Raw genomic sequence first — 12,920 nt, forward strand, 5'->3', positions numbered from 1 at the left:
AGATGTCGGCAAATTAATGAATGGAATTATTCATAACATGTATATCTCAGACTGTTCTTAATAAACATTGTTTTTGTTAGGATGAAGTAACAGTATTGCTCCAGGCTACTAATTATGAAGAAAAGCAAAAAAGGTTAAGTAAGCTTCTTTCCCTAATTACTCTACATCTTTCAGGGGCTATACACTCCTGTGGTTTTAAAAGACCCCTTCAAAGGTGCGCAGGGAATTAAAGGTCTGCAATAATACAATAACCTATTTCAGTTTCACTTGTCTCTCAATGTGTATTATTTTCACATTATTTGAGCTGGTTTAGGAACTGTGCCACTCACTGTACCTACAAGATGAACAACCAAATGTACATCATACAACCATATCATGACGTATTATACATGCTCTATAACAATGAAACACAACGGCATGCAATTTTTCTCCAAATTTAGATTAATTCCGGAATTCAAAAAGCAATGTTGTTTTATAATTAAATTAGGCTACCATCGGAAATGTAATTGTCTATATTTCTTTGTTAAATTATCTTTCACTAACATTACACATTTCTAATTCATGTCACGCCAAAGTCATAATATCTGACCAGAACAAAACATTAAACATTATTTAAAACATATATCAATGAAAGAATGATTCATAAATGTTTCATAAAGCTTATGGAATGTTAGCCTTTGGGCTAATAAAACACATTTTATCATCAGAAGCTATTTCAAAAAATGGGAAATTCAGAGTTCTGCAGGTTCAAAATGCCAACAACAAAACCGGGTTACAACAAAAGGACATTTTCTTTTGATTCACATTTCAGCTGCCATGGCAAAATATATGCAACATTTAAATTAAAATAATAAATAAATAAAACCGTTTTAGAGATTTACTTATTTATTATCTTGCCACAATTGCGGATCATTATTTGACAACAGTATACACAACAGCTCAGTCCCGCACAATGAAAAACGGTATAAGCTTACATACAGGCGCATTTTCACACCCAAAAAACCTTTTGGAAAGAAATAGCAACCCGTAGTTTTTGCAATGAATGCGTGTCTGGCATGACTGCATATAACAGTATTTTAATAAAACAGATATTCAAAGCAACAACTTGAGTGTCTGGGACGTATTTCACCTTTATTGTAAATACGTTTCAACATACTTTTCTTCCACGAGAACGAAATTGAAATAACGATGTCAATGACAGGATACATATTGTCCTCAGTGATGTGTGCACCATGGACACGTGCAGGGTGTGTGTGCACGATCAGTCTGCGTGGTGAGTAGCGTGCAGGGACTGCTGACAGCTCTCACAGAGTTCAGAGGCCCAGGATTTTTGAAGACAGCCGTCTCCATTATTATCGTTGTACTCACAGAAAACTTCGCATCCCGCTATCTGTAGAGTAAAGCAGGCATCTGAATTAGTCAACAGTAAAGATTTCTCCCACTGCAAAATCCGATGTAGAATATAACGTTTTTTTTTTTCTATTTTATGTCTAGGCTACAGAACAACGAATGACGGAAATGCACGACACGATTCGTGGAAAAAGGAATTAGATTTTCTTCTGTATTAACGTGCTCGTATAATATTGCAGGACCATGCTGTCATTTGGCGAGTGTCCTTTGCAGTTTCATTGAAAGAAAAACAAAACATAAGCTGTATATTTTCACTGGACTACATCCAAGCACAATTTTGAATATGCAATTAATATCATTCAACAACCTAAAATTTCTGATGGTTTCCTATGCATTAACACTGGTCAGTTTAAAGAAATTTGCCCAGTTGCTAATAGTCTACCTTTCGAGGTCACAGTCATTGTCCTACATTGCAGGGGTCATTATGACCAGAATTTCACCAATGTAAATAAGTCGTCAAAAGACTGAAAAGCAAATTACAAATCCACACAAATTGTGCAGCGTCACATGTATTCATGTTAGCTGATTTTCTTTTCTGAAACAATAACTGAATTTTATAAACCCATACATATAATTCAATAACTATTTTAACAGAATATAGTTTTTTTTTTTAAGTCTGTAACATATTTGTACATTAAGAACTTGATGGCAGCTTAAACAGGGCCTATTTTATTTATGAACACCTTGCATAGGCAATCAATTTGTGTATTTTTTCTCTCAATGGGCTTAGTCAAGACTTTATTGCAAGTTTTCTGACACATCTTTAAAAAATGTAGTCAGTTTCTTAAGAAAATAAATAGCTGCCCAACTGTGCTGACAGTGTATGGGAAAGGACTGCCGTTTCATTACATTAGCACTGTTCAGACTGAACTGAAACTACCCAGGGATGTCCCAGTTGTTGTTTTTTTCCCAGTTATTTGGGAGAATGACCGATACTTACAGTATTACACTTGGGTTGGTGCTGTAGAATGCATCAGAGAAACCACACAGTTTTACATTAAACATATGACATCATCCCACTTTCTTCATTTAAAGGCATACAAACATTATGTACATGCAAGTCACAGACTTTCCAAAACTTATCTTCTTTATGGCATTCTTCTACGATCAATGTGCATGCTGCTGTGAGACCATGGGGTGACAGGCATTCAATCTCAGTGCTTTTATGTAATTGACAAATTTAAGATAATTATTTTTTCTGCCTTTATATAACGTACGTGTTCTTTTCAGTGCTGCCAATCTTATGATATAGTGTCAAACTATAAGAAAAATGTTTTTTGAACTCATTACATCACAACAGTGGGAGTGAATGCCTCCCCTGATGCTCTTTAGAATCATAAGACCAAACCCTGGATGTCATGTTGCTAATGTTTGCACCAGTGCTTTTTCTTAAATGGATTTCAGAGTATTAGTATGATAACAAGAAATCCCAAGATAAAGGAACAATGGGACAGAGCAAGAAATTTATACACTATACTGAACATATATTCAGTATACTCATGCTCAGAGTGTGTGTGTGTGTGTGTGTGTGTGTGTGTATAAAATGGTGAAAAAATGACTTCCGCAGAATTTCATTGAAGCACACGGATGAAAGCTTAAAGTCCTATCAGTGAAGGCTGCTACGGCAGACTCCAGGCCCACGACTGCAAGAGAAGTTGTTTATTTGTATGGGATAGAAAAAATGTTCTGAGATGAAGCATTTGACAAATAACAGGCCATTCATCAGACATGCTAAAGGGAAGGAAGCAAGCAGTTAAGTGAAACGTGTTTATGTTAAAATCACTTACACCAAATTAACTACCACTTTTCTTTTGAATTTTCAAATTGAGATATGGATTGTGCTCTCATTCTCTTCTGATTGAAAGAGATGAATCACGATTTTGGTGAAAATCCAAGAAATTTCCACACAATAAAATATTAAAAAATAGGCTAAAAGCATGTTAATCTGCAACTCATTTAAAATCTTAAATATTATTCACAGAATTAAATGCTGTTTTTCACACTATTCTCATGCATGTGGGCTGGGTCCTTGATGAACGAAACACATTCACATTGAGCACATATGAACAAATATTATTGGTGAAATATCTGATAACATGCAAGAACCTAACATGGCATCTATTTGTACCTCATCCTCTCTCCATCTGTTTGCACATGCTCTGTCCTGACTTTCACGGCTGAGCGTCAACACTGTGGGGGCCTCTTCTCAAACACAAAATTAGAGGAATTGCAGGAATTAGGGAAAAACTTACTCAAACTCTACACTGGCACAACATAGAAAGCAGAAAGTCTATAGTTCACTTTGGTGCAGCCATGACTGTGATGGTGTTAAGGATCTGAGCCAGGAGCACATGCTGGATTTTTACAATAATGTTCTGGTATGGTTGGTTCTCCATATCAGTGATATGCTTATGGACTTGGGGTCTGTCGGAACCTGAACACCGTGTTTGCGCACAGATAATGGTACAGAATTTTTCCAACTTATGCTGACCAATGATATTTCAAAAAATGTTCTCTTTTTTCATGGAAATGCAATGAAATCAAGCTATGGAAGTAAGATGCTATCAGAAAAGCACTTGTGATTTACACAGAAAGTGAGCATTAAACAGAAATTAAGCACATGATATCAATACTTTTAATGGTAGGCCTAAATTGTGCAAGCTCGAATGAATGACTCATAGACAGTGCTTTGTATGTGTGAGTAACTTTTGTACATTTAAAACAAGTTTTTTCTCATACACACAATACTGCACATTTGCTTAGCATGCTGTTGAATCTCTTTAACAGCCAGTGAGGGGAGTAACTGGGAGTGAATGCTTGGGTCTGACACTCCTATAGTACTATAATTCGGTCAGGAAGAGCAATGCTGGGCTGCTGGGTGGCTCATTCGGTTAAGGTACATGAATGAGCCCCTCGTTCTCGATATTGAATCTAGACCATGCTGCTACCAACTGTGGTCAATAGCAACATAAAGTGAAGAACAACTGGGAATTACATCGCCCAAGTATGGGAGAGTTCAGTTAGTTAGGGGTCCACATTTCATCACTATCTAGCGACCTAGGTCTACTGGGCGTCCCTGGACTTAATGCTAAAACCCCATATGAAAGGTCTTCCTCTGACTCTCCTCTATGTGAGCTTAGCTGTACTCTATAGTGTGAAAAGACACAGCTGGTGGCACCGCTCATTCCAGAAGAGAACTGCAAATGTCAACAGTCTGCCGAACTAGGAGTGGAGCTCATGCATGAACCTTGCTGTAGATGCAGATATTTGGACACTCCAAATTAGGGTGGTAATTGGATATGTACAACCCCATGTTGGGTGCTGAATTCAAAAGAAAAAGAAAGTAAAAGCAATGATGAGGTTGTAATTTGTCTTATTAAAGGTTATATTTTTACTGATGGCAATACAATGTAGTAACCAGATTTTAAAGATATGTAACTGTGAGCTATGCTCTCTAAATGAGTAAAACTGTTGTAGAAATATTACAGTAATTGGAAGTACTTTTGTAATTGCATTAGAGGTCCTATCACAAGCCCTATTTAAGGTCATGTATTTGAAACAAAAATGTTAGATACATATATATATATATTTGTATTGTAAATAGATTTGTAAAAGACCATACTGATGTATAGTTCATTCACGTAGCCAAAAAGGCTCAGCATCTCTTGCATCATTTCATGCTGTTACTTGGCCACCATGCGGCCATGTTACTGAGCATGAACACACTGGGGAAATTCATCTAGGAGTCTTTACAGTTTAAAGTTGTAATGTGCATGCACTGCCCAAGAACAGCAAAGATATGACAGCAGTTATACAAAAATAGTTTACCATGACAAAAGTCTTCGCATATAAAGGACACACACACACACACACACACACCCATACACACACACACGTACACACACACACACACACACACACACACACACACACACGTGCGTGCGCACACATTTTAGTTTTAAATACTCATATTATGTCTCCCTTCAGTTTTTACTGTTTAAATTGGCAGTTGAAATACATTCCTTATATTTCAATTATATTTTAGAGAGTATGCCATTCTACATATCATGTTTGTTCCCAAATAGCCAAACTTCACTTTTAATCATAATGAATTAAATAACACACATTTTTGCATGAAAATACATGCCTTGGATGCAAATGCTTGACTGATGTTGTGGAACTAAAAATATAAATTTTAGCTGTCCTTTAATACTAATAGAATCTCCTTCTATTCCAGCTATCTACAGCAGTTGGCCTCACTGAGTCAGACTTGGCACGCTAACACGTCTCACTGGGACATCTAAAATTCTTAGCGAACATAGACTTTAACAGATTAGCAAAGCCTCCTCCTCTTTCTCACCATCTCAAGATGCATATGCTCTTTTGAGTAACTTCTGATAGACTCTCAACTATTGGCCAAATAAACTGTGCTGAAGTTCGGGTTTGTGTGTGGAAAAGTGCTATAATAAAATCATTTATTTTATGCTTGACTTAAGTAAATATGTAAAACTGAGCTTTGTTCACAAGAAAAAGTGTAATACATTTCACAGGACCTGACAATGATAGGCCAGTTTCAGGTAACTCTACTATCAGAATAATATGCTGTGTATTACTGTAGCTCAGTCTGTGTGCTTTCATTTTCTACAGCAGTTAGTTTGGACTTTTTACTTCTGAGTTAAGTTCATTTCTTACCAGGAAATGGGTGAGTCATCTGTGCAGCCATAAGCCGTTCATCCAGAATTTTCTTTCTTGCATCTTTTGATGCTTTCCAGTTTATTAAAAACTGTCTCGATAACTCGTTAATTTCTTTTCCATCGAGGTCCACTAAAAAACAGAATACAAGCTTACCACACATATTTCATCATTAAACAAATTATTACCAATTGTATACCATTGCGAATTGAATCCAAGTTGTACAGTGAACAAATAACTTTTGTTTTCATTTCTTGATATGTTTTATTGACTAATTATGCAGTGTACATTTTAAAAGGCAAATTAGCTCATATTCATTGCACAAGGCTAAGGGCAATTCATACTGTAACTGGAAACTGGACTACAGTAAAAAAAAAAAATACATTTCATCAATCCCATATTTTTTAACCCAGGGTAAAGTACAATTTATAAAAATCTGAATTTTATTTGATAAATAGTCAAGAATGCGGACATAAATGGAACACACATTAATTTACCTTACACAACACTATTTATATGACTTTTTTCTCCCAAAGACTGGTAAATCATGAACTAACACATCCACAAGAGTTAGTCCAGTCAGAAGGAGTACAGCATTTTAATACTCATTCACTCAGCATTCACAGTAATACTAAATATTTGGCAAACTGCAATGTTCAAGGACTGACCTATACCATAGTTCATGGGTTGATTACTCTTTTTTTTAGTTTGGAAATAGTTATGGAGACAAAATGTTATTTTCAAAATGTCCATGTGCTGTAGGATTACAAGTTATTATATGATTTGCTAATGCAATTTGCTAGTGGCAAAGGTATTTCGCAAGACATGTCCAAATCCGGTACATTCACATGATCTGATACAAAGAGTGTCAAGGCAAGCAAGTTTTCCAAAGCATTTACAAAAGTTACAAAGAGTTCGATTTTGTTTTGAACCAAAGCCAATGCTATTTGATTACGCTGCACTAAGAGGAATGACTAAACATTCCATGTGAACTGAAGACTGGAGACTCCCCTGGTGACTCTAAAACATATTCGGCTGCTGTCTTACCGAGGCTCTTACACACAGTTATTAGTCTGTCCCTGTATTTGGGCTGGTGACAAGCAGGATTTCCACTCAAATCCATTCGACACAGCTGTGGCCACTGGCTGCAAACCGCCTCTAATTCCTGAAATCACAGGACAGAAACATTCCGCATCACTGTTAGACATAATATTTCAAATGTAAAAAATAGTGTGATGAACATATTGTCATGGTGCTATCTGAATTTAAAAATGCTCCACTATTTATGATCCGCTATTTAACAAATAACCGTGTCTGTAGATACACCATTTACTCATACACAGCCTTGCTAAAATTCTGATCTGCTGGGAAAGAACCTTGGCAAATTTATAGAGGATCTACTGGGTACAGATCTACAAAGCGTTCAGCTATAAAAGAAACAAACAAACATAGCAACGCTGAGAGAGAGGGAATAAACATGTAAATGAGACGTCGGCTTGTTTTAATAAACACTATCCCCCTGGTATCGTGTAACAACAGGTTCCCCAAGCGGCCGCCCTTGAGTGTGTTGCCCACAGTGTGTGTTTATCTAAAGGCACATTAATCCAGGGTGGAAATATGATTACTCTCTGGACACGCTCTGATTGTTCATTGCCTTCCTGTCTCAGGCAAAGTGCTTCCACTTTCCAGCCCGCGCGTAATCAGTTTCTGAGGGGACCCCTCTCAGCGGCCGGCTCCCAGGCTTTGATAAATGATCGTGTCAGGCCCGTCACTCACAGAGGCTCGCCCAGAACTGGCCGGCACCGAATGACGCCCCCGCGCACGCCAGGGCCGGGAGCGCCCGGCAGGCTCCGGCTGCTCGGGCTAATGATGGCCAGTTATGAACCTGTATTTGACCAGCGCTTCGATCCCCCCAACCCCCCCCCCCCCCCACCCCCGTCTGCGCGGTCTGGCCGCGCGGCGCTAACTGGCTCTGCAGATAGCCATTTGTCACCCGGCTTGACTGCCTGTCATAATCTATTTTAAAAAATCCATGTTTCCTCTGGATTCCCACCAAATTGTGCGATGGAGGGATTGATCCTTGGGGTGCTGTCTCTGTCCCAATCAATAGCGGCCAAGGGGTTGTATAAATTAAAGGAGTTATCTTCTAAACATGAAAGGCTTTTTGACACATGTATAGCAATTACCTGCAGCGGGCTGCTGAGAGGAATTATCATTTGTATTGTGTGTCAAAACGACCCAGCTCTGCGCTTTGACTGCTGCACTCCTTTCTGTGCAACATTCGGAGTCAGACAGTTCTTTTTTTCTCTCCAACTTTGGACTTCATGTCTTATAAACTCTCAAAATGGGCATAATTTGACTTATGTCTACGGAAGGTAGCTTGTAAAGGTTAGAGCTACAAGGAAAACCTAACCTATGCAAATGAATGTCCCATTAAATTGTAGTAATGTTACATAAATAATCCTGGGGAAAGGAGTGCTCTATCGCAGGAGAGAACTTGTGCTTGTTTAAGCTGTCAGCGACGGCCGTCCCCAGGGGAAGCTGTGCTGATTTGTTGAATAATTCGGACCCTGTGCAAGCACAGAGACGAGGAAATCTCCACAGGATTTGCAGGATTTGGTTTTCTAGCACCCCGCTCTCCATATCATTTCACACATCATTGGAGAATGCATCTTTATTATGCTCAAGTCCTCTGATTACACAGCTCAGTGCAACATGTTGACTTTAACTTATTGCACCATGCATGAATGCTTTAAAGCATGTTCGTGGGCAGATTGTTTTTCAAGACTCAAGATTTCAAGCAAGATTATAGCCTTGACACAAAGTTGCAGTGCTAACATATACACACATTTTTTCAGTGGGTAAAACTTCTAGCATATTCTAAAACTGTAAAGACAGAAATTGCAGTCTCCTTCCAAATCCAAATTCATGACAAATGTAGAGAACGTATATTTTACCTGTACATCTTGAAGCTGGTTATTAGCAGCTAAAAAACGTGTGAGATTCCTGAGAACTACCAGGTCCCTAATTTCATCAATATTGTTGTTGCTGATGTTTAATACATTTAATGATTCCTGAAAAGAAAAGAACGGAATGTTAAGACACAATACATAAAATATACTCAATTAAGTTCAGTAAAAGAGGATATAAACGTGAATTACTCAAAAATTGAGGGCCGTCATATATTAAATACAAGGTCATAGCCTAGTAATCATGTATTTTTCAGTTTACTATTACGAGTGTAAAATAGGACTATTATGGCTGTTCAAAAACACAAACAATAGCTAAGTTTAAACACTACTTTCCCTTGATGTGGCATGCAGGTTTAAACAGACCCCTCTTTATCTCACTGCAAACCTAACCATTACAATACGCTGAAATACACACGACACCCCTGACGTGTGCAGTAACCTTCGGGGAGGAAGCGTGCGCAAAAATAACGCGAGTCCACATCAACTCTGTAAAATGATAAATCTGCCAATATTATCAGGGGAGATTGATGAAGTGGCCGTAAGAACAGACGCCTCTGTTTCCAGCGTGAAGTGTGCCCAAATGATCCTTAACCTCTTGGCTCAACCTCGGCAAGCCAGTTTGACAGTGATTTGTCAGTCGGGCGGGGGCCGCACCGAGAGGGAGAGGAGGGTCCGGGGGTCGAAGAGCAGCTTCTCTCCGCTGGGGAGTCTCTGGCCCTCCAGGTGCAGCTCCTTCAGCTCCCTCAGCTGCTCCAGACCCTCCACCACCATGATGCTGTTGCCCCCCAGGTACCTGACACCCACAGCACAAGAGCCAACTCAAACCCAACACCTTCTGAGCCAGCAATCACACAGCATCACCATACAGACACACCAGCACTCACACAGTATCACAATACAAACACACCAGTACCCACACAGCATCACCATACAAACACACCAGCACTCACACACAGCATCACCATACAAACACATCAGCACCCACACACCATCACCATACAAACACACCACCATGCCAGAGCATCACCATACAAAACACAAACATCTCGCATCCTCACCATACAAACACACCAGCCTGCCACAGCATCACCATACAAACACACCAGCACCCACACAGGACCAGCATGCCAACACACCAGCACCCACACACCATCACCATACAAACATACCAACATCTCGCATCTTCACCATTGAAACACACCAGCATGTCACAGCTTCACCATACCAGCACACCAGCATGCCGCAGCATCACCATACAAACCCACCAGCATGTCACATCTACACCATACAAACACACAAACATTACATGTCACATCTAAAACATACAAACATCCAGCACATCCATACATTTTCAGAAAAAGGGAAGCTCTTCCGATGATAATACTTGATGCTCCCACACATGCACGGCACTGTGGTACAGTGGAAACTTTATACTCACAATTTAGAAAGTCTGCAGACAGCTCCAAGGTTCTCTATGTGAGTGATGTTGTTGTTCTGCATGTAGAGGTGCGTGAGGTTGTAGGCGAAGTTCAGGTTGCATATCCGCTTTATATGGTTGTCGTAAAGGTAAATGACGCTGAGGTTTTTGCACGCAGAAATGTCGTCCTGCAAAATACAAGAATTTCTGACAAGTTGTAGGAGCACAAGACATAAATGTGCTCTATAAATCTACAGCATACAAGTGAACAACAAAACAGATATATATATATAATGTGAATTAGCTAAATTGCAGAGAGTCACAAAATGATTATGAATAACAAAAATGCATCTGAATTATGTAAATTAATGTTTTGACTTACGATTTCTTCAATGTTCTTATTGGAAAAATTGAGATGAGTGAGTTTCTTGAGATACTGAGCAAGGGAACAGTTTCCTTTGTTTTTTGAACAAGAACTGGATTTGGCAATCAGATCCATATTCAGGTGAACCATGATGAATGGACAATAAACTATGCTTCAAAGCAATTGCTTTTGCTTCTGAAAAAGACAATTAGAGATTAATGATACAAAATTCCTGTAAAGAACAATAGACAAGGTAAGAGACATATGTTTTTAAGGGCTGAGTGTCTGTGGCTGTTGTGGTTATTTCTGTGGGGAACCCTGAAAAGTGCCAAACTCTCGGTGCTGTGTAGGTATGGGGCATGCCCCCGCCAAGGCGTAACTTGGCGGGATGGCATACCTGCCATCCCAGTACTAGAGTACAACTGGAAAGATTGTGCCTAATAAATAGTGTACATAACTAAACTAATTAAGATATGAGTCAATTCAAATTGCCAATTTTGTTTTTGTATCTGAAAGGAAAAGGTCTTGTTCATTTAAATGAAATAAAGTACAGAAGCAAAAGAACCAACTACATGTATACACTTCAGCTAAATACAGCATAGATGATAAAAAGACCATTTAGTAGTTAATCTTAAAATAAACATTGAAAAAGAGGAACAAAAGGGCAAATGTATGCATGTTAGCTTTGGGAAGTCACCAAAATTTGTGTTAAGAGGTTTAACACACTGACTATTCCCAAAGAGCCAGGGAGTAAGACCCCGATTATTCTAACACCCCAGAGAGCTATACATTAGCCTGACCCCTGGACACCTGAATCTGCATGCGCTTTTATTGTGAAAATACCTCCATGAGCACACTGCCCTCATTACCGCAACAAACAGTGACCTCTGTGCTCAGTGTGCCCACTCAACATTCAGATTCTAACTCATACTTCATACTCTTAGACAGCTTAGACAGACAGAGAGGGACAGTGAGAGAGTGAGAATTTTTGCAACAACACATTTCTTTACTAGAGCATGAGGCTGAGGACCAAGTGACAGGGTTTCTGATGAACTGAATCTCTCTGTGGGGCAGAAGCTCTGTAGAACCTATAAAACATTACAACAATTCTGCGCACTGAAAACCAAACTAGTGCTGGCCTGGTCATAAATACAATAAGTGCACACTGAGTGATAAAGTTGCTGGTCATACTAAAATGTGACTTTCTATACACGACACAACACCTATATTTAAAGCTTTTACAAAGTTGTTGATCGTTTTTCTTTTTCTGTAATTTTATCAGTTAACGAAAATCCAAGCATGCAGACCTACAGCTATAGAGGGTGGCGCGATACATTAGCAGCATGCAACACAAATTCAAAAGCCCGTTGACAACTGGCAGGTATGCCTTACTTATGCAGGTAATCTCACTTAATTTATTAGTAAATAAAACCTCCTCTCGTGTGATCCAAGCAAAACTAAACAAACTTCTGGGCGGAAAAACAATCCAAAACCTTTGTTAACATTCAGGAAAATTCTCAATGTAATTTAATGTAGATTAGCTACAGTAAATTCCATATCTGTCAACTGAAAGTAGACTCGCAAAATAGGTCAATTTTAACAAACTTAGACTAGCTAAATGCGTTATGTTAACTTAAAGCGAATATTATTTCATTCAGATGATTTGGGTAAGCTTGACAAAATGTCTTACGAGATACATGCATAAGTTACATGCATAAGCTACCTAACATGCCTTGCAAAAACTCAAGCCTAGACAATAGCAAAACTAGCTTGCTATAACGTCAGCCTTGTATACTGAGCCAGCCAACGTTACTGCAGCAGTCCGCTGTACCAGGAAGTGAATTGGCCGGCTAGCAAAACAAATTTAACATTTCCTCGGTTATAACAAACATACCTTCACTGCGATCCTACCTGTTTGTGTGGCAAAACGTTTATCTGTTTTCTTAGCCCCCTGTGTAAGAGGCATTCATTAAATTCGGAGGGCTTTGCGCAATTTATGTCTTGTGCCTAGGTGAAGACTTTGTTTTGAAAAAGTGGTTGCTATGGAGAGGGCGAGGACGCTGAG

General features: G+C 39.0%; 1 protein-coding gene across 3 annotated transcripts; it reads right to left on the reverse strand.

Annotated features, from left to right (window-relative positions):
- Positions 1 to 9: 9 nt before the first annotated feature.
- Positions 10 to 12,920, reverse strand: ppp1r42 (protein phosphatase 1, regulatory subunit 42). Of its 3 annotated transcripts, none has more exons than XM_035412783.1 (8): positions 12,750 to 12,920; positions 10,874 to 11,050; positions 10,513 to 10,679; positions 9,729 to 9,867; positions 9,060 to 9,176; positions 7,150 to 7,267; positions 6,103 to 6,234; positions 10 to 3,612 (listed from the first exon to the last, which is right to left on the reverse strand). In XM_035412783.1, the coding sequence occupies exons 2-8, from the start codon at positions 11,003 to 11,005 to the stop codon at positions 3,458 to 3,460; spliced, it is 960 nt and encodes a 319-aa protein (XP_035268674.1). In that variant the 5' UTR covers positions 11,006 to 11,050; positions 12,750 to 12,920; the 3' UTR covers positions 10 to 3,457. The 3 variants fall into 3 exon arrangements, with proteins under 3 accessions (XP_035268674.1, XP_035268673.1, XP_035268675.1); XM_035412782.1 differs by having other exon boundaries at positions 11 to 3,612; positions 12,767 to 12,920; XM_035412784.1 differs by having other exon boundaries at positions 30 to 1,390; positions 12,767 to 12,914.

This window comes from Anguilla anguilla, chromosome 4 (genome assembly GCF_013347855.1).
Source record: "Anguilla anguilla isolate fAngAng1 chromosome 4, fAngAng1.pri, whole genome shotgun sequence".
Taxonomy (NCBI): Eukaryota; Metazoa; Chordata; class Actinopteri; order Anguilliformes; family Anguillidae; genus Anguilla; species Anguilla anguilla.